At 44.9% G+C, this 27,860-nt stretch overlaps 1 protein-coding gene across 8 annotated transcripts; it reads right to left on the bottom strand.

The window, feature by feature from the left end:
• Positions 1-1,584: 1,584 nt before the first annotated feature.
• On the bottom strand, positions 1,585-27,851 carry CEP164 (centrosomal protein 164). 8 transcript variants are annotated; one of them, XM_081961384.1, is made up of 25 exons: positions 26,488-27,851; positions 26,283-26,394; positions 25,542-25,752; positions 23,456-24,940; positions 22,430-22,537; positions 20,353-20,432; positions 18,597-18,803; positions 16,178-16,309; positions 15,462-15,678; positions 14,765-14,842; positions 13,174-13,305; positions 12,822-12,944; positions 10,959-11,102; positions 10,570-10,653; positions 9,998-10,066; positions 9,259-9,437; positions 8,802-8,934; positions 8,047-8,114; positions 7,694-7,898; positions 7,110-7,217; positions 6,500-6,614; positions 5,314-5,667; positions 4,151-4,217; positions 3,492-3,614; positions 1,585-1,758 (listed from the first exon to the last, which is right to left on the bottom strand). In XM_081961384.1, the coding sequence occupies exons 1-25, from the start codon at positions 26,567-26,569 to the stop codon at positions 1,659-1,661; spliced, it is 4,716 nt and encodes a 1,571-aa protein (XP_081817510.1). In that variant the 5' UTR covers positions 26,570-27,851; the 3' UTR covers positions 1,585-1,658. The 8 variants fall into 8 exon arrangements, with proteins under 8 accessions (XP_081817510.1, XP_081817517.1, XP_081817512.1 ...); XM_081961391.1 differs by having other exon boundaries at positions 26,047-26,394; positions 26,488-26,520; XM_081961386.1 differs by lacking the exon at positions 16,178-16,309 and having other exon boundaries at positions 26,488-26,584.
• Positions 27,852-27,860: the final 9 nt, after the last annotated feature.

The following is a 27,860-nucleotide window of genomic DNA, read 5'->3' on the forward strand; positions in this document are numbered from 1 at the left end:
AGTCCCTTGCCCTGTAATGCCTGCAGCTAACACCATCATTCTTTAACAAGAAGATGCAAGCGAACACCCTCCTTACTGTGCATGATCTAAGGGACGGATCCACCAGGATGCTCCCAGCATGGGATGGAATGTTACAATATGCCTGATGGTAAGGTGGGGCTAGCTCTCACCGAATGGCCTGCCTGGAAACCTCCCCTCTTCATTCAGAACCTCCAATCTTCATTCATGAGCCCTGAGGGAGGTCACATTCCAATGGTGCCCTCCAATAGAAATCTCAGCAGGGGAGAGGAAAAGGAAGGGTGTGTGTGTGTGTGTGTAAGGATTAGGCATGCAGCAGGACGCACAGGACCTGCTCATCATATAATCCCTGGAAAGCCACCACCATTTACACTCTAATTACAAAAGGTCACCAGAAAAATCTGGCTGAAGCCGATCTGCTGGGTATCCAGAGAGAGAGAGACACTTTTCTCCTAGCAATCTCCATGATTGCCTCTGCCTTGATTAAGGAATAGAGCAGCTGACAAAATAATGTTGAAGCAATGCAAATGTGAGCCATTTTAAAATCTTCCTGGAAAAAAAACTTCCTGACTGCAGCAAGGAAAAAGCAACAAAGTCATGAAAGATGTAGAAGAGAGTACATCTGATCAGAATTTTAAAATACAGTTAATAGCTGAAGGATGCATACCACCAATCCTCTGCTGTAATATGCATTTCATTTATTGGAAGGGCAACAAAACAAATCCTTCCAGACAGTCCAGTGCAACCAAGGACAGGAGAAAAGCTACTCTGCCTGCCCCACAAAGGAGAGGCCCGAGACCACTTGTCACACCAGCCGTTGGGGACGGTAGTTTCTGCTGCCTGCTTAGATACATGATGATCATTGTTTAAAAAGCAACTCCGGCAATAGAAGTAGGGGAGAGGAGTTGTTGAGAAATTTAGCTTTCTTCTGGTAGCCTAATCAAAGGATATACCAACCATTTGCAAGGAAGAGTACATTGGGCCATTGCCTGCTCTCATTTGCCCCAAATCTCTGTTTACCTTCTGGTGTTGGTGAGAGCACTGAAGAATATGCCCAATGAGTGCCATCAATATGCTGCCAGCACTCCTGAAAACACACCAGCAGGTCAGGCACACGGGCACTTAGAAAAAGGACAAAAACCCAGAGTAGAAATGAACTCCCAGAATCCAAAAGCACCTGGGGAATTGGACTTGCTCATGACTTGCTTCAGCCTCTGGCAAGTCTGATTCTGTAGTTCATATTCCCAGTTGCTGCCCCCTCAGCAGCCATACCTGAACTGGGGGTTCTGTGATGTGGAAGGTGACAGTGGAAAGAGGAAGCCGAGCAAGTGATAGAAGAAGACCCAGGTGTTTCACACGGGCCCTTTGTTTTTCTGGCTCCATAGGTGTGGACAGGTAACCTACCAGCCACCTTTCTCCATTCAGCACACACTTCTTTCTCTTTTAACATTTATGATGTCCCCTGGGATGGAGAATCTACAAGAAGGCTTGAATTAATTTCCCAAGAGAAATCAAGCTAAGAATGAATCCGACTGCAACGCAAAAAAACACGTGGAGGCTGTTGGGTACAGAGATAATAATATATATTGTTGTTAGACAGGTAGGTAAGCTTTTTGCAGACAAGCAGGATTTTTGTCCATCTAGAAGTGGTAGACCTTGATCTGATTGTTCTCATCCAAGCCAAGCTGAACCAAACCGGAGCCACTGCTGGAGGAATGCGAAGGACTCGGCAAGAAAGGGCTGGCAACTTGAGTGAAGGAAAAGCATAAGAACATGGCGACAAAAGCTAGAAAGGCACAAATGGGTGGAAGCACAGTGGCCACAGCCAGACCTGGAAGAGAATTCCCCTTTAAAGGGTTTTTTTTAAACAACTGGGCTTTCTATTGCCACGCAGCTGGTCACAGACCGAGTTGGAGAGATACGTTTAATTGGGAAGATTAATAGAATCAAGATTAATCTGATTCTCCCTAAAAAAATCAGGATCTACCCGAACCAAACAAAGAGTCAACTAAATCACTCAGAAGCAAATCTCTCCTAACAATTCAGGAGAAACTCGGAGAGAACTATGATCTACAGAGGAATGTAGAACAGAGTTCTCCCACCCACGCTATCTGCCCTATTAGGAAATCAACATGGCCAACCACACTCCACACCCCAAAAAACCTAGCAGTTGAGAGCTCTGGAATGGCTAAGTCAAAGCCCAGATCCAATTGAAATGCTGTAAGTGATTTAAAGCAAGCTGTGCATGGCATGAAACCCCTAAATCATCACGCAAGTAAGCAAATTCTGCATGGGGATATGAAGAAAAATCCCTCCTAGTCAAAGCCAGAGACTGATAGACAGCCTGCCTGGGGTTCTTTCTGCCCAGCGGAGGAATACCCACTATTGGAGCCAAGGATGCACTTGCCGTTTCCACTGAAGGAAACCTCTTAATTTTTGGATGAATAACTGACTGCAAAGTCAGATTTTCATTGTTTCTTTGTTCAACTACATCACCTTTACGTTTACATATTGCTGTAGTCAAGATAATGTATTGATATTAGATTCTCTTTTATCAATATTGAGGATCAAATATCTACAGGTTGAACTATGTTGAAAAAGTTGAAACTTTCAATGGGGTGTGCTTATTTTTTCACATACCATATTTTTCGGACTATAAGACACACCAAAGTATAAGACGCACCAAGGTTTTGAAGTGGCAAATTAAACAAGTTTTTGCACTCTGCAAACCTCCCAAAAACGCCCTGTTTTTTTTTTTTACAAAATGGCAGGAATAGCCCTTAGGAGGCTTGTAGACTGCTCCTGGGGGAGGGAGGGGGGGCAAAAACGAGCATAAAATGGCCCATTTTCATGAAAACGGGCCCATTTTTTTTATTAAAATAGGACATGGATAGCCTTTAGGAGGCTTATAGAGTGCTCCTGGTGGATGGGAGTGGGGAAAGTGAGCAAAACAATGGCCCTTTTGCTCATTTTTGCCCTCCCCAGCCAGGAGCTCTCTGAAAGCCCCCTAAGAGCTACGCATGGCCATTTGGGTGAAGGGGGTGCGGTTTTGGGAGGCAAAAAAATGCTGTATTCAGTGTATAAGACGCACCCAGCTTTTCAGCCTCTTTTTTGAGGGAAAAAGGTGTGTCATACACTCCGAAAAATACAGTAACTACAGGACTGTGAGACAAGGGAAGGATGCACAGCTTTGTTTTCTACAGCTTAATGAGAAACCTGATGAGCAAATCTGATTGAAAATGAGGGCAAGAAACAATCTACCTGCCAGGTCAAGCCCACAGCTGCTGAGTTCTATACTCCTCTCCTGCCTCCATGGATACAAACTGTAATGCAGGTTAATTTTATAGCACTTGGCCACTATAGGCACAGCTTTTTATTTTCAGTGTCTCTCAATCTCGACACCTTTTTGGGAACTGGCTGCAATGGGGGATATCAGTTAGCAGCTACGGGGCTTAGACAGGACAAAAGGATACCTTTTGCAATCATGCTTGAAACTCTCCAGCCATTTCTTATTGGCATCAATCATGCACTGGATGTTTGGCTTCTCAGCCTTGGAGCCCTGAAAATGAGGGTGCTGGAACAGGCAGACTTGTTCGCTGTTGGGAAGCAGGAGGTGGGGAGAATCAACCACGAAAAGAGGTCAAGCGGCAGACAAATTGGTTGTATTCAGGCAACAACCTTAATCAGGTCAGGTGTAGACCAAAGAGACCCAAGGAGCCTGTGGAAGAGTTTTTTGCTCTTCTGAGAGCACTGTTGATGTCAGAACAGTCTTAATTCTATCTAGAGCACGGGTGTCAAACTCAATCGCGTCACGTGATGTATGGCGACTTTTTTTGCCTTTGCGGAGCCAGGGTAGGTGTGGCCTGCGTGTAATGCATCCGGCCCACCGGCCACCAGCTTGACACCCCTGTGCTCTAGAGAATATCTTGCTGGCTTTCTCAGATCTGAAGAGGACATCCCTTCTCTCTCCTGAGCTGGAGAAAGAGAACTGCAACAAATTGCAAAATGGCTATTCTAAAACACACTCCAGGAGACAGATTTTGTTTTGTGCTAGCTGACATAGTCAATGATGTAAGGCAAGACACAATGACCTCATCTGACATATTAGCCTGGATGTTAGAAGGTTCCTTACCCAGTTATTAAGGAGTCCAGTTTGTCATCTTGAGCACCGAGCCCCCCACAGGGCAATGGAAACTTCCCTGAACAGAAAAGACTACATTTACAAAATAACAAAGAACTTTCCATTGTTAGAACCATACAGAGACTACAGGCAAGTCATATTTTTCATTCAGACATCAATCCGTTCCAAGAGCTTTGTATTTTTCTAAACATTTCTAATAAATCGTATTACTTATTCCAAATCTAGTCTTCAAAAGCTGGGTGGATTTGTTTAGATGCTTCCATCCCCCAAACTCCATGTTGGACAAAAGATGGACAAAAACCAAATTAATTTTGGTTCAGACACTGAATGTTCTTCAAAGAGTCCACTTAGGAAATATCTTTTCAATAACTAAAATGTTTTCTTTACTATTATTGCATCATATAGCTCCACTCAGTTCTTAACTTTAAACTTAGATCAGTCATTGATCAGGAAAGGAAATGGATTGGTGACTAATGAATAAATAGAACACACTTTACATTTAAATAAATTCTCAGCTTTTTCTTAGAGGGGGAATCATTGCTATCACAAGTTCAACCAGGCAACCAAATCTGTACTAAATAAGAGCATCAACGGCTGTGAGCTTGTTGCTTTGCACACCTTTTGAAGTAAAGGAGTCTACACCACGGACCAAAGATAATTGAGCCTTAAATGCCTCTCACTTGTAGATCCTAAGTCAGTTCTTGAAGATGATTTTATTTCTGCTCATACCCCATTTGTGATTAAAAGCAAAGGTGACGAAACAACTGTAAAGAAAATTCCCCGTGTACTAGGCTTCAAATAAAAGCTACTACTGGGAACACGATCTTTACAAAATGCTTAGAATGCTCTTGGGATAGAAAACAAAAACACCCAAAGGAGAAAACCTCAGGCACCCGCTTTGAAAGGAAGTCTCAAACAGTCAAACAGCTCCTAGCACAGCTGCAAATTATGGCATCATGCCAACTCTCAATAATCCAATCCTATTTCTGGAATCTATCAATCAGGCCTCATCTTTGGTGAGGGAAAGGGGGAAAGAAGGGAGAATGAACTGGCATCAAAGCTCTTTCCCCAAAACAAATTGGTAAACTCAGTGATTCAATGCCAGATTGGGCTTTGGGACAAAAGAAAGGAACCGCTCAAGAATCCTTTCTTACCTGGGAAATACTTGCGCCATTTCTCCATCAACATATTGTCCACAGACTGTCTGCTCACAGTGGCAGAACCGGTACTGGAATTGCGCCAGACTGACTGAAGCCCGGCGGAAGGTGCAAATGATGTGGCCGAATAGGCACGTGCCATGGAGGTATAAGCAGTCAGAGGAATTCCATCCCTGGCCAGTGGAGCCAGTGACTGGCCTTGGGTGGAAGTGGAGGGAGTCTGCTGGCTGCTGAAGGTACTCAGGAGACGAAGGACACAGTTCAGGTCATTGGTGATGCGTTGCAGTGACTCAGTCAAATACTGGATCTTGTCAAAGGGAGAAAACTGGACATCCGGTTTCAAGTCAGCTGCTGTGAAAAGGAGGGAGTGGAGGAAAAGAACTATTGATTATTTACTTGACAAAAAATCCAGAGACAGTAAAGCTCTGAACCCAGAAAACTAAAATATAGCCACAATTCAGAATTAAAGGACTCCTGTATTTGGAAGGCGGAGAGGGGGCAGTAGCTTTCTAGAAGATCAAAGTCGGACCAATTTAACCCAGCTCTTCATCCACTGCAGAGAACTAGAGGAGAAAAGACCTCATCAAATTCATCAAGGGAAAACAGGGCTGTTGGGGGGAGTTTAGGGGGGGGGGCGCTTCTTCTGCAAATCTGTGAGGGAGACGACAGATAAATGACTGGGCTCCTATGGCTTCTGGGGTTTCCCAGTTAAGATTAGGGAGGTTGAGAGAGAGAGAGATCCAAGGAGCGATCAGCTGATCTATTGTTACGATAGATCCACCTTTCCCAAAGTTTCAGTGTATTGTTTTCGTTGTTGATTTGTTTGTTTCATTTTGGATTTTTAAGGGAGGAATATATATTAAGATGGCAGAAAAGGGAGGCGTGAAAGTTTAGAAATTGATTCTATAGCAACACGTGTGTGAGGAAACACAAATGCTGACACATGCCACATCTTTTTGGCAAGTAGGAAAAGTGGAACTCTGGGTACAGTGTGTCCCAGACCACCACTCTCCACTCACTCACACTCACCGCTCCCAAATATGTGGCCAGAATTCTCAGCAGCTACAGACTAGCGGTGCTTCAATGGGAATGAAAAGGTATCCACCAGGTTCCCCAAAATGAGTGAAAACTCACAGATTGTAGGTTGTAGGATGCTGGTCCCAGCATTCATCCAAACACTTACTTTTGTGAAGAGACCGATCAGCACTCATAAGGCTACTTGTGTCTTCAGAGTCACTGAGGTCAAAAGTCACCATTTTCTTGCAGGCCACTCCCTTGATTGTATCTTCATCAGAAAACTAGTAAAGAAGAAAGGGTTTTCCTTGCTGCTGTGACTCAATAACTCAGAATAAAAAAATAAGCAACCACTTGTCACCAGGGAGGGACAGTCTAGCTTGCTTAGTTACTTTGGCTTGGCCAAAACCAGCAGTTCACAATTAGCATGATGCGGGCCAAGTGTTCACAATTAGCATGATGTGGGTTACTGGCAGAGCCAGTGACTGAAGCCCCCAAGCCCCCCCTGTTCAGCCCCATCTTCTAAAAGCTCATCCCATGGATAGATCTCAATCAGTTTTGAAGAGGCAAAATGACACGTTGATGCCCTGGATGATTACATGACAGTAACAACTAAAGTGGGGCCTCCCTACACCCTGGGATGTAGGTAAATAAGAGAGACAAAAGTGGTTCTGACAATTCAGAGGCTCCTTCCCGCTACTCCTCCCCAGAAGGATGGGCAGCTGCAATGGCACTGCAGGAGACTTAGGATGCTTCCTTACTGGCTCCGACAGAGCTACCTCTTCCAGAAGAGAGGATTCTAGCTGGCTGAGCCTCTCTTCTTTCTTCTTCAGCAGCTCCTGCCCTTTCCGCATGGCAGATTTCATTTCATCTAGCTGCCTCCCTTCCTAGGGGGAAAGAAAGTCACACTGCGGTAACACAGGCCAATAAACAAGGGACTTTCATTAGAACCGATGTAAATGTTGATGCCATTGTTATCCGACTTTAAAGTCCTCTTAATAACAGTGCGTCCTCATCTGTGAACTGCTGCTTGCAGGAATGCAGGTGTTGCAGGAGAGGAGGGGCCCTGCTGCTCCATCCTTCCCCTGGAAGTGGCTCACAGGGTGACTCATTACAAAGGCAGAAGGGGCAACCCTTCCTCCCTGCATGGCCACTTGTCCAGCTGCCAAACTGCAGTAAGGCACAATCCAAAGCAAGCCAGATTGGTATTCTCAATCCCAAAGGAAGCTTTCTACTGCTCTCCCTCTTCCCCCTCTTTCTCAAGGCACCAAACCAAGTTAGTACCGCCTGGCAAGTTGTTGTAAAGTTCAGCCCAGGCCGATGGTTTCAAGCACTGCCTTGCTTTGTCGAGCTCACCACTCACCTCTTCCAGGTTCCTGCGCACTCCCTCTAACACCTGAGAACGGCCCGAATCTTGCACAGCGGGTGTTCCCTGTGGACCACCATACCAATGCTGCTTTGCTGCTCTCAAGGCTGTTCGCCTTTTTCTCATGGAACGAGTCTGGCACACCAAGAATTCCTTCGCTGTCTTCAGGGAAGCTCCCTCAGAGGAAATGTAGTGCCGTACTCTGTAAGAGCAGGAAGGGGAAAAAATCTGAGTTATAAAGAGGCCAAGTAGCCACTCCCCTCTGTCCTGTCCCTAACAGCTGCCAAAGACTATAGAGTCACACCACTTGTGTAGTTAGTTCTGGGTGCCAATAACTTTTTTTCACTTACTGGTTCAGGAGAAGGCTATTTTCTTCATTGCTTCTTGGTATTTCAGATGTCATTTCTCTGAAGGAAGGCTTTAGGATGAAACCATTTTTAAAGTTAAGTAACAAGCAAATGAAGCGGAAAGATCAAGAACCAATATAGGGTGTGGTTCCTTAATGGAGGGAGCTTAAATCAAAGCAGTGGAATATTAGGTAGGTAATATTATTTCCCATCTCTTCTGAGCCAGAGGATCTTCCTCCTGCTAATACCTACACCTGGAATATCTGATCTGTATGGAATCAGGCCCTGATTTGTTTCTTCTGGATGGTAGCCTTCACATCAGGCCTTTCCCAAATTTCAGCCTCCCCAGACTCTCTTCTCCAGTCCCTGAAGTCCATTTTCTTAAGTAATACCCAGCAGCTCAAGGCATATTTGAACACCCCCCTGCCCCCCCCCCAATTCAAGATGGTGGAGGAAGTGGCTGTGGGAGTCTCATCTCAGGTGTAGCGACTGGTTAGTGTGGCATCCCTCACAAAAGGTTTGTCTTTCCCATTCTTCAACCTCCATTCAATATTGGCCGTGTCCTTTTATAGGCAGAATTGTAAAAGTCCATGGACGTTGAAGGCATTTAATAAGAATGCTGCCAAAAAACTATTTGAAAAACATGCTATATATATATTGCTTTTCTTTAGCTATATTCTCACTGTAAAGTCCAGGCAGATCTGCGCCACTGAAAGTCCATTTTATTCCCCTTCATCTCTGACCCTGCTTCCACTGACCTCTGGACCACCCCCTTGTAAGTCTTCCACTCGGAGCGCTTCTTCCTTTTCCCTTGGAGAAGTTGCTTCACTCCATTCTTTATCCAGTTTCTTTAGCAGCTCTTGCTTGGTCCCGATGGTCTCTTCCAACTCACTGAAAGTGACAAGGAAGAAGTCAGATGCCGCCCAGGATCTATGTCTGTACTTCTGGCCCGCTCCTTCAGGAAGTGGCCAATTCTTGTTCAACATTTGGAAAGTGAAAGTTGGGAAACATTGCTGAATTCAAGGATGGTGGCAGATGGCCCTGAAACACAGTGGACACCTCCAAGTCAGTGAGCCACGAAGCTTCCCACTCTTCCTCGATCCTGAGAACGTTCTCCACCAGTTGCCAGCATAGCTCTATACATATGTGTCACATGGCTTATTATCACATAATGCCTGGTCCATTCCTGCTTGTCTATTGAAGAACAAATCTCACCTGGTATGTCTCTCAAGCTGTTGGCTCTGCATCTGTAGCAATTCCACCTGAGACTCCAACTTTATTTTCTGATCCTGGAGTTCCACCAGAGCACTGTGCAGCTGCCGTAAGGTATCTTCAAGATTCTCCTGTGCTTTTTGAGACTCCTCAAGGCGGGAATGAGCTGCCAAAGCAGCTTCCTGAAAAAAAGGAGGAGGGGGGGGGGGAGATGGATGCAACATTAAATATTCAACTGATATGTAAAGTTTTTGGGCTGTTAGTGCATCCTTGACCATAGATAAAGATGAGCAGATACTCGACTGTAGCAGTACAAAGGCTCAACTCATCCTGCCAGCTTGTTTCTATTCTACAGCTGCCTTCCCACTCACGTCTAGAGAAATGGCCCCAGATCGTGTGAGTTGCATGCTAAGTGCTCCAGGCCAAAAATCCATTTACTTCTCTGGCCAAAACCTCCTCCCTACAACTTTAGAAAGCTACTACCAGAGAAGACAATCTAATGCTAGTTGGAGTCTTGGTGAACAATATCACCTCCAAATTCTCAGCCTTAAGGCAGCCCTCAGCTCAAGAGGACCGGCTGAGAGCCAAAAGACGGAAACCTGTACCTGGAACTGTGCTGCTCCTGCCTCCCCATCTCCTGCTTCCCTCCCTCCTGCCATTTGCATCAACTGCAAAGACTTCCCTTACGTCATCCCAAGGAAAAAGAGATTCCTAGCTCATTGTGGGAGCTGCCAGTGCATACATTTCTTTCTTCTTCAAGCTGCTTCTCTTCTTCTTGGACCTGCTGCCTTTTCTTCTTCCACGCCTCCTCCTACACACAAATGAGAAATAATCTAAGCTGAAGACCACAAAATTCCTCCCTCGGGACAACGATTTACAGGGGCTAAGAAACTGGACTTGCTGTCAGCCCTCCATGTATGTTCCAGAGCACTGATAGGCCAGGGGTGCCCCTTGGACAAGACTGAGTACAGCAAAATCTTAGAATGATCAAGAGCTGCTTAAGTTTCAGCTCAGGCTCTATGCAGGAAATTCTGCATCAGAGCTGTGCCAATGTTCTTCCTCCAGAGGGGAAACCGATAAGCCAACAGAAAATAGTGGAAAAGGCATTCATGAGATGCAGGTTTTCTGGAAAGAACTCATCTACTCCTCCCAAAAGATACACGTGGAGATCTGTGTTATGCGTTAACTAGCAGTCAGAGGGGCTGCTAGTTAACTGCTGCTAGTTAACTGCCAAGGGGCTGCTAGTTAACTGCCAAGTTGCAGTCTTCCCCAACTGGTGTGATGAGCTACACAGTTATGCGTGCGTGCGCTCACCTGGGCACAGAGTTGAGCTGCTTTTGTCTGGGCATCTTTTGCTCGGAGCTCGAGCTCCAGTTCTGCATCCTGGGCCTTCTTCTCCTGTAGGAAGCAAGCCATAAGAAATGTGACCTCTCTGCCAAGACCCAGACAACGAGGACAGCCACATCACAAGGAATGAGGAAGGAAGAAGAACTAAGGTGCCAAAGGAACAAGGGAACCCTCCCCCTTGTAGCCATGGGAAATTCAAGAGGACGTCCAAGGAGATGGGAGTTACAGCTAGAGAGGCACCATCAAGCTCTTGAGGAAGCACTGCCAGGGTCTACTGGAAATGTCCTTTTCATGGGCAGCTGAGCCCCATGAGATCCTGACCTCCACAGGCTCCGCCCCCTCACCATTTTCCCCACCTGCTCCTGGCGCTTCTGACGCAGCTCCTTCAGCTCCTCCATGTGTGTCTTTCGCAAGGCCTCTTGCTGGGCCTTATGGAGCAGCTCCATATGCTCCAGCTCGTCTTGCAGCCCTGCAAGCAGCTTGGCCTTCTGCTTCTTCTCCTGCCGGGTACAAGAGTTGACGTGACCCAAGACAAGGGATGGAAACAGCAACTCATACTTCATCACCACCCCTTTGGATTGCTGCAATGATGTGCATGGGGCCATCTTTGAAGACCCCAGGAGGGACAGATGGTGCAAGTTGCAGGGGCCTCTTTCTGGATGGTCCCTACTTTCACTGAAGCTACATCTACAGACACAGAAGCAAGCTTGGCGCTGACTGACAGGAGGGTTACTCCAGCCCAAATCAATAGATTCTTCCTATGAAAAACGGCTTGAGATTTCCCTTTCTAAGGAGATGCAGAGGTCTGGGCCCAAAACACTACAGTAATTTTCAGTTGCAGCTCCCTTCAGAGGTAAATTCCTTTTCTTTAACTTTCCCTATGGGGATGTCCTTCAAAAGTCCCTTAAAACCTGGCTGTGTCAATAGGCTTAGAGAGTGTCAGGGAAATGGTGATTTAATGAAGTGGCTACATTATTTGTAGTATGTAACATCTCTTCTACCCTTTTAACAATAATATGAATTTTTCAAATTCTGGCATATTATTAAATACTATTATTTTAAGGGTTTCGTAATTGTATGCTGCCCAGGTCTTGTACACCAGGTAGGCAGTCACAAAGATATGAAAAACTGATATGCATGTATTTCTATTCTGCCATTATTATTTTTACAAATAACTCAAGGCAGTGAACATACCCAGCACAACTTCCTCCTCCTATTCCTTCCATCCTCCTTCCTCCTCTCTGTGAGGGGGGGGGGCTGGGCTGAGAGAGGGACTGGCCCAAAGCCACCCATCTGGATTTCATGGCTAAGGTACGACCGGAACTTGAGCTTCCCACTTTCTAACCTGGTGCCTTAACCACTAGACCGATATCTATTATTTTGCACACAGTTAATATTAACAAAATTTACTGTGCATGTTTTATACTATATTTTATTATTACTTAACCAGATATTATTTTGGATGTTCTTATTGTTAACAGCTAAGAGAATTATATAGATCTAGCTGATGTCCCGGTGTTGCTCGGGTATTTATAGATGTCGAAATGGTTGTCTGACAGGTGCCTTTCTTCCCCCTACTCCCATGCCCATCATCCCTGCCCTCTCCCTTCCCCCTCCCATGCGCTCCTCTTTCCTGCCCTGTCTACGTTCCTGGCACATTGCCCCAAATCCATCAGGCGCTTCCCTATTAGTCCACTGGAGGGCGAACGCCATGACTGGCTTTCCAGAGGAAGCTGCGAAGGAACTGAGATCACAAACAATTGCTGCTCTAGGACGCCGCACTTGCTCTCCTTAATGAGCCAGGCATTCCAGAGTTATGCTGGAACGAACACACACACACACACAGACACAGAGTATTTGTTTCCAGAGGGTAAATCATCTGTGTACCAAGTCTGGTTTAAATTGCTTGAGGCGCTCCAGATTTATGCTGGAACATACATACAGCCTTTTTCAAATATAAAAAACAAATAAGTATAAAACAAACAAACAAACAAACAAACAAGATAGATAGATAGATAGATAGATAGATAGATAGATAGATATAGAAGAAGAGGAGAAAGAAGATGATGATTCAGTGGCATAAAAGTCTGACAGACAGTTAGATAAATATATAAAATACGTTTTTAAGCTAGCTTCATCTCTTGTTCAGATGCTGTGAGTAAAACAGCTATAAGTCTACTGAACCTTTTGTTGGGCATCCAACTTATTAGTATCCTTACCTTGTCCTCATGTTGCATCTGAATCCTAGCTAGAGTCTCCTGGTGTATCTTCTGCATTTTTTCCAACTCTCTAGCATGTTCTCGCTCAACCTCGTGACGCTTCTCTTTCAGAAGATCACTGAGCTACAGTTGGGGTAAAGGCATCCAGATTAAACTGCTATTATTCCCACCATCATCACACACTGACATCAAAAAAATGATCCAAAACTGCAGTCAAGGAATAGCACAGTACATTATACATGACCTATTGGGACCCTTGTACCGACATAGGTTGTCTAATGTGTTGTGCAAGTTCAGCAACTGAGTTGCTAATCAGCTCTACAGGACGATCAGAATGGCGCTTACTCGTTACCTCTCGCTCATACTCTGCTACTTGATGTCTCTTTTGCTGAACATTTTGCTCCACACTCTCAAGCTCCTTCTGAAGTTCTGCTTTCTCTCTTCTCTGAGCCTCCATTATTTCCATCCGGAGGGTCAGAATAACCTGGCCAGGAGACAAAGCAGGAGCCTTCAGGGATCTTCAGCCAACGTGCATGGTGTGCAACCCACTAGAGTTTTTTTCCTAGCTGGTGGGAAAGATCAGTTGTTTTTCTTAAGCTAGCTATACTTCATTAAGTATTTAAGTCACAAATAAGCCTCTGTGCCTGCATGAGGAACTTACAAAGCTCCACAAGAGTTTGCACAGGGTCCCCCTCTGTCTCCAATTGGCCCTGCATATTTCCTTGCAATTTCTGGCTATAAAGGCCATACTCAGGGAAATCCATATTCTTCTATCTTGAGATATTAGGATTAAAAGAAAAGAATTGATCTGCTTGACAAGAACACCCCGTGTTTTGCCTGTCCGATCCTAAAAATCCCACAATCCTCCTGACGGACAGCGCCTCTAATACTAAGCAGACATAAGAGATACAGTGTAAATGTACAAATTATTATTATTTATTTATTTATTTCTTAGATTTTTAGACCGCCCCCTCTCCCAAAAAGGGACTCGGGGCGGTGTACAGTCAATGCAAATAAAATACCGTCATAACAATAAAATACATTTAAAATACATTTAGAGGGGGAGATAGACTGTACAAGAAATAAATACCTAAAAACATCCCAATTAAAACCCCAAACCCAATTAAAATAAATCCCCGGGGGTAAAACTAAGAAAGTGCCAGGCCAGCTGATTGAAATAGGTGAGTCTTTAACTTTTGACGGAAGGAACGGAGGTCGGTGGTAGTTCGAATGTCAGGGGGGAGGTCATTCCAGAGGGTTGGGCCCATCACAGAGAAGGACCTACTCCTAGGTGTCGCCCGCTGGCATTGCCTAGCGGACGGCACCAGGAGGAGCCCCTCCCTGTGTGAGTGGATAGGTCGCAGGGACGTGTGTGGTAGGATGCGATCCTGCAGATAACTAGGTCCTATGCCATGGAGCGCTTTAAAGATGGTGATCAATACCTTGAAACGCACCCGAAAGGCCACAGGTAGCCAGTGCAGCTCACGCAGGAGAGGTGTTACGTGGGAGTAACGTGTACTCCCCATAATAACCCGCGCGGCTGCGTTCTGAACTAGCTGCAGTCTCCGGATGCGTCCCAAGGGAAGCCCCATGTAGAGGGCATTGCAGTAGTCCAGGCGAGACGTCACCAGCGCATTAAGGGTGGAAGGGTGGTGGAAAGAGATTTGTACAGTTGCCAGCACCTCAGAAAATAAGATATGATAGCAAAAAAAAAAAAAAAGCCCCCCCAAAATAGCCATCAAATAAGGAAAATCTGAGGGACAGCAGTCAGTGGTCTCTGGGGCTCAAAACTCTTCTACAGGTTTTAAAAATTCACAGATGAGGTTCTGCATGGCAGACAGCAGGAAGGAGGCACCTCTACAACTTGTGAAGCCGGGATGAAAATTGGAGACCCCAATGCAGCTGCAAGAACAATGACAATCCCTTTGACATGGATGTCTTACCTTCCGGTGCTCTTCTGCTGCTGCATTTTTTTGTTGCTGGATATCTGCTGTCAGCTGCACCTGTAGTTCCTGCAGAGCCTGCCAAAGGATCAAGAAAACAGCTCGTAAAGAAATCCATTTACAGCTTCCAAATTAGAAGACTGGCAAATATCCCTGATCTATAGCCATAAACATTTTTACAGTTGTATTGTATGACCAGCGGTCCCCAAATTTCTTCCCCACTTGTGTCCTAATCTACATGTAGAATACATCTCCCTAATTTTCTTTGCTAGGCAAACATTTCATGGTTAAAATCAAGGACGGGAAACTGGTTTTACACTGACAGCCAAATTATTTTTGCAATAATAGTAAGACAGAACTAGATAGAACTCACCCAATATCATGCAGTGAGTTCCATCACTGAAGTCAACGCCTGAATGTGGATCTGTCCATCATGACCCAACCTTCTAATACTGTAAGAGACTGCTTTTCTAACATCGCTAAACTTTCTGAAGGAGTTTGACCCTAATGAGTATCAGTTCATTGAATTAATTTCTTTACGGGCTTATTTCCTAAGAATGATTCCCCCTTTTGAGACCCAGTTTCCCCCGTAATGTGGCAGTTTGCACAGGGGCCACATGTCCCATTGGAGCACTGTTGCCAGGCAGCTCCAATCTTGCCCCAGGGGGCTTCTTCTGATTTTCCAGCCCCTTCTCACCAGTTCCTTTTCTCTGCACAGCTTCTCCCTCAGTTCATCCAGGGCCCTCTGGTTCTCCTGCTCCAGTGCTATCTGTTCAGCCCGCTCAGCCATTTCAGCCTCTTTTTTTATCCGTTCCAGAGAAAGGCACTTCTGCTTTTTGAGCTTTTCTCTCTCCCGTTGCTGAAAAGATTCTAGCTCCTCTTTCAGCTGGTTCAAAGCGGCTTCTTGTGCCAGCCTGAAAAGAAGTGACCGAGAGATAGCAAGAAGACTTCTCTAGGATTTCTCCAGAGAGCCTTTGCAGGCAGCCAGCCAAACTCCTTCGGAAGCCTTGCCCCCAGAAGCCCCCGTTTGCACCAGCATATGGCAAAGGAAACCCCAAATCGGAATTCGAGGGCAGAGAATCTAGAATTCTGTCACCAGAAAATAGCATGCAAAGTTGTCATTTTTCTCTATGTATAATTAAAAGAAATACGCAATTATTGAATTTTGCTGCTTAAGTGGGATGAAACTACATAGTCAATCCTATTTTACCCATAAATCTAAGTGCTTTTATCTGACATAAACAGCAGTCTCACTCGTGAGACAGTGACTTTCCCATCCACAAATGTTCCAAACTACGGAGAATGCACACTTCAGCAGTGCTAATCTAGACTTAAGGATGACTCTAGTTCTATAACCGTCATCGCATCTTCCCTCAAAGAGGACAATAAGCAGACTTCAAGGCAATCTGGTACCTGATCTTCTCCTTCCCTGCATCCATCTCAGAATGCAACTCAGTGTGGAGTTGGTGAAGTCCTACTTTGATCTCTTCCCTCATGCAAATCTCTTCTTCCTGCCTAGTTGTCTCCAACTCAGTTTTCAGTGATCTAACAGATAAGCAGATAGTGATTTGGACTGTGAAACTAGCTCCTAAAAACAAAAGGTACCACTAAAGTCTGTAGAAACCTTCAGCAATTACAGCAGAATCCGACTGAACGATTTCTATGTAAGGAAGATCCACGAATGAATAAAGACAATATGGCTCTAGAGAAAGATTTTAAAAAGTCCAACTTGCATGTATTTTGGTGTCAGCCCTGGCAACATTCCTTGAAAACAGTATGTAGAATCAACCGTACAAAGTAAATTGTGACATTTTTACATATGACATTCTAATCTTTACAACCTGAAGTCTCTGTCTCATCTGCCCCTTCCCTTCTAATTCAATTTGTTTATTGATTAGCCATTCAACCATATCAAGAAGCAATAAAAACAGCACAAGGAAAAACGAGGCCATATTTTTAATATGCTACTGTTCCTGCAGTCAATCCCAATCTGTTCTAAGTGGTACTGACTCTTCTGGATGCTTTTTGATACAGAACTCATGTTTCTCCTAGCAATATGCAAGTTCACTCCCTACAAAAGATAGACCAAGTTATTCTAACCCAACATTTATTAGGTTTTCCTTTCACATCTTTGTTCCAGAAAACAATTTGATCTTTCATTTTCTTGCTGTCTTCCCATCCTTCCACCTTTTCTCTTACAGTTATTGCTAAATTAACAAAAGAATGGCTTGGTTGAGATGTCTTCCCATCCCACAGATGTTGGTGAATCCCTGCACTCTTTCTAATGCCTACAGTACATGGGATAAATTTTAGTGAAAGACTCTACACTTTCCCATCTCAAGGCCACTGGGGCCAGCCGTGTGGTTTTTCATTTGAAAATATGGTAAGATTTTGTTAGTTTAAGTGAACCATCAACAATACGCTAATGATAACCAATTGTACATCTCTGTTCCAGGCTTAATGAGAGATGCCGTAGACATCTTCACCTGGTGCCTGGAAGATGTGATAGATTGGATATTGAATCCCATCAAGAGATGCTAGCATGATTCAGAAGTTATCTAGCATCCTGATTATTCTGAGTTAGTATCCACATGGGATTGCATGCGGTCTCCTAGATGTACAGTTCTTTCTTGACCAGCAGCTAAACTTCATGGCTGGGGAGCTTTGGCCCAGCTGCAGGTGGTGCACTAATTGTTGGCCATCTTTGAGACAGCGACACATATCTTCATCACCATAACATTGGATTACTACAATAAACTTTGAAGACTACTCAGAAACCACAGTTGGTCTAAAATGCATGAATCTACTAGCAAGTGGGACACCTTTAATAACATTAGCCTTACTGATGCTACACTAGTTACCAATCAGTTTCTGAAGGCAATTTAAAATGCTAGCTGTAGTCTATAAATCCTCAGAGGGCCCGATTCCAGTTATCTTAGAGGCTGTTTCCTTCAGAGGATATATGCCTGGCCTGTGCGGTCATTGACTGACCACAGGGCAGTGATGGTGCATTGATCAGACTGCACCTACAATATGAGTCTAGTTTCAGCCAGCATGTTTTAAGGAGAACTCTGGGGTAGTAATCTACTGGAATTAATTGGTGATAAAGGACTGGGAAAGAAAAAAACTTTTGAGATATTGGATGTTTACAATTGAGAAGAGAAAACTGTGAAGAGCAGATGTAGAAGACAGGCAAAATTGTTCAACATTCTAAAAGATGGAATGAAAAACAATGGGAACAAGGTTTAGAAAAATTGGAGAGAATATCAGTTGGTCTTACCTGAACTGCATGTCTCAAAGTTGGCATGGGAGGAGTCACAACTGGGTATTAACACGGCCCATTTGCCCGGAGACTGAGGTAGAATTTGAGGCCACTCCCTCTACTCCTCCTCCTGACTCCCCAGATTAACCGATGGTCCAGTTGCAGAAGAGCTTGGGAAGCAAGGGAACAGAGAAACGCACCAACTCCCTCCCCGGCCCTGACTGACCAAGAACTAACTCATTCAGGCCCCCATGCGCGGGCGTGCTCCTGAACGGGTGGGAAGTGACTCCTCCCACGCCAACTTCGAGACATGCAACTCAGGTAAGACCAACTGACAGTCTCCGAAGTGAGGCGTGAGAGAAGTCACAACTGGGACATACCAAAGCTAGATGTTACAACAAATAGTCCTTGCCACCTTCTAGGAAACAATTTTAAAACACCAAGACTTTGGACTTGCACCCTTAATCTATGTGACAGAGGATGAGCACTACTGGCATTCATTGGGGAGTGAGGGGGGTGGGAGTGAAGAGGAAAGCCAAGTATCCATAGTATAGGTGCAAAGAAACTCACGGAAGGGCAGACTCTTTCTGCTGATGTAACATCTGGATCTCTTCTTCCTCTCGCTGTTGCAGTTCTTCCTGCAGATTCTGAATAGGTATCTGTTTTTCTTCCAGCAAATACATGTTTGTTTCTTCCACGTTGGTTGTTCCCTCCTGTGACCCCCCAGTATGGACATTCCATGGCTTTATTGGGTTAATTTCAGCCGCAAACTGCCTGCTATTAAGAGAAACAACCGTAAATTATTACTTGAAATGGACCAGGGTAGAATACAGAAGCTTAAAAAGACCTGATGCAGAAAAAAGACCCATGAGCCAATGGGAGCCTACTTAGGACAATTCTTCATCACCTAGCAAGGCAAATGCCAATTCATTCAATTTTGATATTTGCTTCCAGTTCACACCAAGATGCCTGAACAATCATTTTAATCTGATTAGCTTTCACCTTATATTTTTATCACTTGCAGTAATATCACTTCTTTACATCTGCAGCCAATGAGTTTCTAAAACAGAAATCAAAATATGAAAAGGACTCAGAAAGTACTCTTTAATCAATTGTTGTGAGCTGCTAACTGCACACTTGGCTGTAACCTTCCCCATTAAGGTAGCAGCGGTGCAAAATGGCTTTTCTTTTCTAAATCCATAGGGCAGAGTTGTGGAAGGGAATTTCCCTAGATGCTTAGTTTTATATGTATTTTCAGAAAAGGAGAAGAGTACTTGGAACACGCTCCTTACAAAATAATGAGATTTACTGCTTAATATCAGGATCAGATAACGGTATCACATTCCATGAATGGTCTGAACACCTTTAAACGCAATGTATCTTGTACAGTTTTAATTTTTCTTATTCATTTGAATTCTGGATACCAACATTATGGGAGGAGAGGGCCAACATGGTACAATACAAACACCTTTTCGTAAATGTGTTTATTTTGTTTTTCTGGCTTGTTTAAAATTTACACATATACCTTAGAAACTTAAGAATCTTTATTTGTGGGAATGCCTTTGAAACTAGTCTAGAATATTTATTTACTGTAGAATTCAGCAGTCAAAAGATTATGTATTTCATTTATACTAAAATATTATTCTGGGAGAAATTCTTGGCTTTGGTTATTACCCTTAAGTCCCTAAAAGGCATTCAAGATACCACTTTTTTCTAGAGAATTTCACCCTTTATCCTACTCACTGAGTTCGTTTAAAATTTTTATTCCTATAGATACCACAGCTTGTTATGCAGGGATTCAAGCATTAAGCCTTTTCAGCAGCTCCTTCTGGTCCCCGGTACGGTCTACTTGTTAAGATGAAAGAACCTACCTGTTTTATTAGAATTTTTTAAAAAATGTTTAAAATGCATGTTTTTGAGCTAATTTTTAATAATTATTTCAATTTTATTTATACATATTTGGCTTTAAGCTTCTTTTCCCCCACAGTAAATTAGCGAGAGGCATCAGTAGCATAACGATGAACGACTCAGTAAATAAATAAAATGCACAGCATTGCTACAGTCTCTGTTCTACACTTAAATGTGTTGGTGAAAACCAATGCACTTCAGAAGCTGCTGTTACTTTGAGAGACCATACTCTCTTAGAGACCTGAGCAGTTTTGGGGCTTCCAGCAGCCCAAGACCCCTCGCAAGCAGTGCTGCCTGAAAGAGGGTGGGAGAAATAAGTGGGGACAGAGTGGAATTAAAAGAAGCGAGCCTGACAGAAAGTCAGGGGAAACGGATGTGCAACAGCCATACTTTGTGCAAAGGATTTGGGCTTCTATACCTCTCTTCTGCCACACTTTTTTGCTCCTCTTCCAAGCTGCCTTTGTCCTCATTTTTTCCCTGCACCAACCAGTTTTTGTCCTGCAAGAGAATGGAAAGGTAGAAGCTTTGCCACAACCCTGTATTTCAGTGAAAAGGTGATGAATATCACAGATCCAATCTGGCCAAGAGATTTCTAGATTTAACTATGATAGCATGATCCGATGCAAGATTTTAAGTACTGTGGAACCAACAAGAAACAGTCATCATAACACAGTTATGTGTGCGAAAAATTGAAAGGAGCATGCAATACTTCACACCGTGCAACTAAAGCGAATGAAAAATAAAGGAACTCGTGGAAAAGATTGAAAGAAAAAGTCAAGTGGACCATATCGTTCAATAAAGTCTGGAGGATATTTAAAAGTATAACAACTGAGGCTCAGCAAGAATGCTGAACCCAGAAGAGGCAACACGACTCTTTAGTCATGTACAGGAAGCTTTAAAACTTCAGAAGGGTGCCTTTAAGAATGTTTGCCCTAAGAACAGAAAGGAGTATAAAAAGTGCATGTAGGAAGAAATATTAAACAATTATAATTACACACACACGAAACTGCAGTTGGGTCTTAAGACAATGAAAGCACAAAAGGAATATTCAGGGACAATATAGTGATTAGTAAGAAACCCAGTTAGGTTTTCCACCTCTCTTTGCTATTGAGTGGGTAGACCTTGGATAGACTTTCACAGGGAAGGACCAGAACTGTTGAGCAAATTGAGATGACAAGATATTTGAAGCTATTACAAATAACAAATCATTGAGCCCTCATGGCATCTACGCAACAGATCTTAAAATAGTTCAATTGCAGACTTGTTGACTTTCTAGAAAAAATATGTACCATAATCCTCAAATTGGGCACGGTGGTGGAAGGTAGCAAATGTGGCATTGATTTTTAAGAAGAGACCCAAGCAGTTTCAGAAAATTAGTTTAATGTCTCCTCTTGAGAAATTGGCAGAAACAAGGAAGCATAATGAAGAAGCCTGGTGGAAATAAAATCTGTATAGATTCCACAAAGATAAGTCCTGACAGCCCTTTGAGGTAAGCCATGTCTGAAAACTTGCACTACAGAGTTCCTGGCACTCCATTTTATTGTTAGAGGATATAATATCACAATTTGGATTTCCCTCCCTTGATACCCAAGAGAGTCAAGGTGGGGCAGTCTTGGAATTTCTTCCTCATCCTCCCGTGTCTTCCAGGCAAAGCTGATATTTCTGAAATTGTGGTTGCACCCCTACTTCAAGGCGCTCTCTCTATACTCCCCTGCAAATACCGCTCAACAAATAGCCAGTGTTTCTGAGCTGAATAGAAGTAGCTCTGTGATATCATATATAAGGACTTTAAAAAAGACTTTGACGTAGTTTCTTATCAAAGGATCTTGTGTAAATTTCTTGTCACTGATATGAAAAGCTGTTTTTTAATAGATTGCTAACTGATTTTTAAAAATCCAGCAACTTACTTCCTCTTTCGAAGTGCTTTCAATGGTGGCTCTGTTCATCCGAAATTTTGGGCTGTTCAGGAGTGGAGTTATTTCAGCCACGTCCAGGATTTTTTCTAGAATAACATTTTTTGCACTCCGGAGGCTTCAGGGAAGCTCCTGAAGCTTCCAGAGGGCCTGCGGGGAGGGGGGGGGACTCTTTTCGCCCTCCCCAGGCTCCTATAAAGCCTCTGGAGCCTGGGGAGGGCGAAAAAAGGCTTTAAAAAAGGCTGAATTCAGCTGGCCAGAGTGCATATGCGTGCTGGCCAGCTGACAGGGCAATACCTCATGTACCCTGACAATTGGCTCCGCGTGCCACCCGTGGCACGCTTGCCATAGGTTCACCTTCCCGGGGCTAGAAATTGTCCCCCATAGCATTAAATGCACTCTTGATCTGTTTCTTTTACAGGAACACCTCACCCTTCCCCTGCCATCCGGGAGCTGATCTCCCATGCTCACAGGGGCAATGCCAGGAAAGTCTTTTTCAAAGATTCTTCTGGGATACATTACAAACAAAAATACGTCCCCTTCAGAGATATATCAGATGTGTTTGATGAAAAAAAAATCTACCTCACTGACTTCTTTCTTCTCTGTTACATCGGATATCAAGGGGGGCAAGCAAGCTTCTTTTTCCTCCTCATTTTTGGATTTCAAAGTATTTTTTCCACAGCTGCTGGGCTACCAAAGAGAAACCAATCAAAATAACAGTGCGTTAAGATGCAAAATGGAGTCACAAAGCCAGTCCAACTTGCAATCACGTGCCTTGCAATTGTTCAAGACAACACGCTAGTCCTATAGAGCTTCTCTCATTTGTTCTTAGGGAGCTGTGAAGAGCACTGGTTGAGACAGCCACAATATCACATAATCAAGGACACAAGACTCTTGGAAGGCCTGGACCAAAAGAGGAGAAAGAGAACATCTAGAGAACATCTGGATGGGCATTGCGAGAAACTAAGCGTTGGAATGTTGCTGCCTTTAACCCAATGCAGCAGGACTATTATAGTGTTATATATTACGAGAGAGTAATATATAGCTTTTATCTTGACCATCTCTCCAATATTGCCCAGTGTTTTAATTGTAATTTTTCAGCTGTCATAATGTATCAGTCTTTTTCCCAAGCTACCGAAAAGGATCCTGAGATCCTTTCTCTAGTTGCTTACCGTTTACTATGTATGTAATAGGATAGGACTTTTTCCTCACAAGCATCAGTTTGTACCTGCATACATTAAAAGAATTTTACCATTTTAATAGCTGTTCCCCAAGCTTAAGTGGGTCCTTTTGGAATTATTGAAACACTTTACTGCTCACTTTTAAGCCCAGATGATCTCTGAACCAGTTAACAACATAAACATTTCCTTTCTTAGAGCTATCCAATAGGGGATATTCCTGTTCTCTTTTCCCAGTTCAGGAGACAATCAATAAGAGAGACACAAAGTAGGAAGATGGGCTTCAAATCCAGCGAGTGATTCTAGGCTTACCGAATCTTACACCATTTACCCATTCTTGGCCTAACTAGATAATGCAGTAGTTTACAAGGGGGTGGGGGGATGGATGTCTTATCAGAGAAAAGACAGATTATAAATGCCAGCTGCCTACCTCTTCAATTCCATCTCCGACTTTTGGAAGCCCAACCCTGCAGGCTCCTTCCATCAAAACCGTATCGGACCCCAGATGTTCTCCTGCCTGGTTGTCTTGGAGGAGGCATGTCTGACTTTCACAGGGCTTCAATCTCTCTCCTTCAGGGGTTGCTGCTTCTACTGCTGCCATTTCTGCAGTTCCTTCTCCAGCAACATCAGGCTGAACCGTCTGATCAGAACCAGGCGATTTGCTGCAGCCCTTCTGACACATGAGAGACTTGGGTACACCTGATTCTGTTCTCCTAGACTTCTGCACCATATGGAGGACATGTTGATAGAACTTCTGATCCTCTGAATAGCACTCACTAGCTGACTGATTGTCTGGGGAGCTTTGCGCTTGGCTATTTACAGCTTCCAAAAATGGTCCCTGGGGAGAAGGCAGGTGCTTTGTGGGGTGTTCAGATTCATAAGAGCTCTGTAAGTCCCAGGATAAATTGTCTACTTCACCTAAGACCTGAGAACCAAGGTGGTCAGAGAGGCTGCTAGCAACACTGATGCTATTACCGCTGTCAGATTCTATCTTTGAATCGTGGTTTCCCCCCCCCGTTAGTTGACCTGGTATAGGCGATGACACTTCACTTCCCGAAATTCCCGTCTTGGCTCTAAACTCAACAGAACCCTGCAGCTGAGAATGAGGAACAAGAGCCTCGATCTGCCATGGGCTGGACTCTGTGGCCTGGCATTGTTCAGAAGGGTTCTTTTTCCCCCTTCTGCTCTCCTTTATTCTCTCCAGAGGCCTTAATATTTCATTTTGAAAATAACGGATGTCACCTCGTCCCTCCAAAGTCCTAGATGAGATCAATGTGAAAGCAGCAGCAGAGGGAGAAAGCTGCCTTTCCTTTTCAACGCTATGCAAGAAGTCTTCCTTCCTGACTAGTCCATTTCCCTCCGCACGGTCTTTCCCATGGTCCTCACCTTGTTTTTCTCCCTCTAAGAACAGCTTTTTCTCCTTGACTCCCCCCAGGGCTAACACAGTCATAGCACCTGCTATAGTTTGAGAGGGTTTCTTCAGCATTTGGAAAAAAGGCTTTATGAGGTGGATGCTATCTACATCCTCGGCTTCCAAGTCTGATAAAGTACCACTAGCAGCTGCACATCGGATTTCTGTATTCGCATCTTGTTGTGCTTGAGGATTAACGTCTGACCTGTTGGAAGATGCATTTCTTCCAAGAATTTTCTCCACATCTGCAAGGATCTGGTGAGTCCGATTTGATTTTTCTGGCAGAAGAGGTTGTAGTTTCCCTGGGGAAGGGCTTGATAGCAGCCTGGACAAATCACCGGCATCCGAAATCTTTCCCTTGGGGTTTTTCAGGAAGGAGTCATTCTGTGTTACCAAGCTGCCCTGTTGCTCTAGGTCAGGACTACCATGCTCCGAATACAGGATAGGAGATGATACTCGATAAAAGGATGCTGATGGAAGAATCCCTGGCTCTGACCGCATCTCCTAAGTAGGCAAAAACCATCAGGTTACTGATTTTGTAAACAGGATAATTTTTTTTCTACATGAGCCACGCAGGGAAAATCAAGCTTGCATTTCTTGCTCTTGCTTGCCAGAGGAACCCACCATCATGGTTGGCTTTTGATTTCAGCTTGGATATGGTAATCGGCTGCTTGAATAACATACACAGTTGCAATTGTTTTTTTTGGGGGGGGGGGAATTCAAGGCAGCTAATTTATTCAAATCCTGCCAAGTCTTCGGCACCAGAGACCGAAAGAAACACCTATGAAAGAAGAGCAAATGCCAAGGCTAGAAACGGCCTCTACGTTTCTGGAACAGTTTGAAAAGCTGTACAAAACATATTGTTCCCCTCAGTTATTACTTATTTTTTTTAAAAAGAAACCTTTCCAGCCACGCCGGGAAAGGATTAAACAAAACTGAAAGCGGAAAAGTCTTGACTACTGCTAGTCAGGGGTATTTAAAGCCCAGCTCCTTTATCCCATGGGGAGACAGGGAGGGAAATGAAGAACAAGAACAAAATGAGAAACCAGAAAGATTTTATCTGTTTCCCTATTCTGATAGCAGAAATGGTTGTTCAAGTACTCACCAGAGGATGCCTCGAGGGGTCTCTTTCTTTCTTATCCTTTTTCTTTTCTGCCCTTTTCTTCTTTTTCTCTTTCTTTTTAAGCCCTCCATGTTCCAGACTTTTTTCCCTTTCCTGGATCACAAGTTGGCGGTAGCGCTCATCACACGGATGGTCCCAGGTCGACTGGCCATTGGCAAAATTGAAGTAATAGATATCACCAGTGATATCTTGGCTGCAAACAAGAGAGAGAGAGAGCAAGTAGCAACCGATCAGGGAGATCCTCCCTTCCCAGGAGGAACTGGAGATCCTCAAGGAGAGAGGAAAAGAGCAGGGCAGGGCTTATCATGGGTGTGTGTTGGTCAGACTCCCGTTCTGCTTCATCCTTCTTGGGACAACCAGAGGGCATCACAGGAGTTCCCAACTAAAGGAATGCAACGCGCTTTCTTTTGCTTCGAGAAACTACGCCATCGGAAACCGCGATCGTCGTCACTGCACTCGAAACCGCCGGCAGAGTCGTAATCCTTACCCAGGCAGGAAGACGTTTGGGGGCCCGCGGGGGGGCTGGGCCGTTGTGGCGCTTCCCGGGACCGGGTGACACGGCGATCAGCACCGTCTCTCCGGAGCCCCTCCGCCCGGCCTCGCCTCGCCTCGCCTCGCCTCTGAACCTCCAGCTAGGCTGAGCGGCACGTCGCCTCCGCCCGGGACCGTCGGGGCCGCCAGAACCGCGCCCGGGAGGAGCAGCAGGAGCGGGACAGAGCTTACCACGGCTTCCACTCGGCGGGCAGCGGGGCCACGATGCCCTCCCGGGCCAGCCACATCAGCTCCGGCTCGTGCTCGGGGTCGATGCCCACCACGCGAGCGAATTCCTTGATCTCTGCGGAAGAGACGCGCCCGTTGAAGCCGGCCCGCGGGGTCCCGGCTGGCCCGAGCAAACCCCGCGCGCCCCACCCCACGCCCGCCCGCCCACCTCGTTCGCTGGGGATGTAGCTGTCGTCGTAGTCCTCCTCCAGGATGAGCTGGTCGCCGATGCGCAGGGCGGGCCCGGCCATGGCCTACGGGGCGGGGGGGGGCGCCGAGCGGGGGGACCGCGAGCCCCGCTGCCCCAACGGAAAATTCCCGCCCCCGGAAAGCGACGCGGCCGTTGCCATGGCGCCGCGCCGTCTAGCGACGCGGCGCGCCCCAGCCCCGCGTTGTTCGGGCGACAAGGGTGGAAGCGGCGGAGCGAAGCCCCTCGGCCCGCCCGGCTGGAGAGCTACCGATCTAGGCGGTCTCAGGTCGCGGGGATTTCATCTACGCTCCCCCCGCCCCTCTCCCAAATCATGTGTCGGTCAGCGGCGGCCGCTGCCCTTGCCCCGACGCCCCCTGGCCCTGGCAGCTGCCGCTTCCTAGGGAGCCGAAGGATGGGTAGGTGGGGCTACAAATGCGGGCAATATATCGTGTCCTCGTTGCAGACCTTTCGGCTTTGAGAAGCTGGGCGATTTGCGGAAGCTGCCCATTAACTGCGGCATCCCAGCAGATTCCAAATGCTGCGCAGAAACTCAGGGTGGAACAGAGGAAAGTGAAAATGGGGTTAGGGGGTAAAGGCAATGCGTGGACCCTACATCATTCAAAAGCCGTTTCCAAGCTTTTCGCAAGAGCTCTCCTGAAAGGAGTGGAAGAAGCAGCAAGGTTGGAGGTTCAGGAAGGCTGGACCCACACTTGCCTCCACCATGTATTTTTAGAAGGGATCGAGAATACCGAAGTCATTTGTCAGCCGAGTCACCCTGCTGTCTTCTCTCCTGAAACTTTCCACCTTTAAAAAGATGCAGTCTTTTTTGTTTTTCCCCATTTCTGTAAGTTTGTTTAAACATTAATTAGTGAGCAAAGGCATCCCTATGAAGAGAAAAAAGAAGCAGCACTGAGCCACAAACTCTTGTGTACAGAAGGATGCAGTTCATAGCCTTGGAAAAATTGTATGGAAGGTTAGGAGGTGGATATTTAATCCACATCCAACATTTAAATAATAAAATTGTTTTTGTTTAGATCTTCAAAAAACCCTGCCGGTTGCACGCTCGCTGCTTAAATGAAAAAGATGGTAGCGTTTAAGTTTCGAAGGTTTGACATAAATGGGGTAGTAAGAATACTCAAATGTAGAAAAAAAAACATCCTTAACAGTAATTGCAATTCAAAAGCTGTTTAATTTGCATCCTTTTGTTGAGACCTGCAAGAGCAATGCCAGCAATTAGCCAAGGAAAAGAAAAAGAAGCAAGAGCTGTTTTGCATAATAATGTAGTTTCACTAACAGAAACATTCAAAACTTAATAAAAATACTATTTTGTACAATTATGTTTTATTGTTGGG

The sequence above is a fragment of the Natrix helvetica genome, assembly GCF_964273705.1.
Source record: "Natrix helvetica genome assembly, chromosome: 8".
In the NCBI taxonomy this organism is placed as follows: domain Eukaryota; kingdom Metazoa; phylum Chordata; class Lepidosauria; order Squamata; family Natricidae; genus Natrix; species Natrix helvetica.

Bases quoted from the DNA above. Each gene is read 5' to 3' on its own strand.
- CEP164 (XM_081961384.1), bottom strand. From the start codon at position 26,569: ATGGCCGGGCCCGCCCTGCGCATCGGCGACCAGCTCATCCTGGAGGAG. The intron at 18,804-20,352 runs GTATAGAAGCCC...TTCTCTTAATAG, and splicing joins AAAAGTGTGGCAGAAGAGAG to CAGGCAGTTTGCGGCTGAAA. The intron at 10,654-10,958 runs GTGGGGAAAATG...TGCTTCCTACAG, and splicing joins GTCAGAAGCGCCAGGAGCAG to GAGAAGAAGGCCCAGGATGC.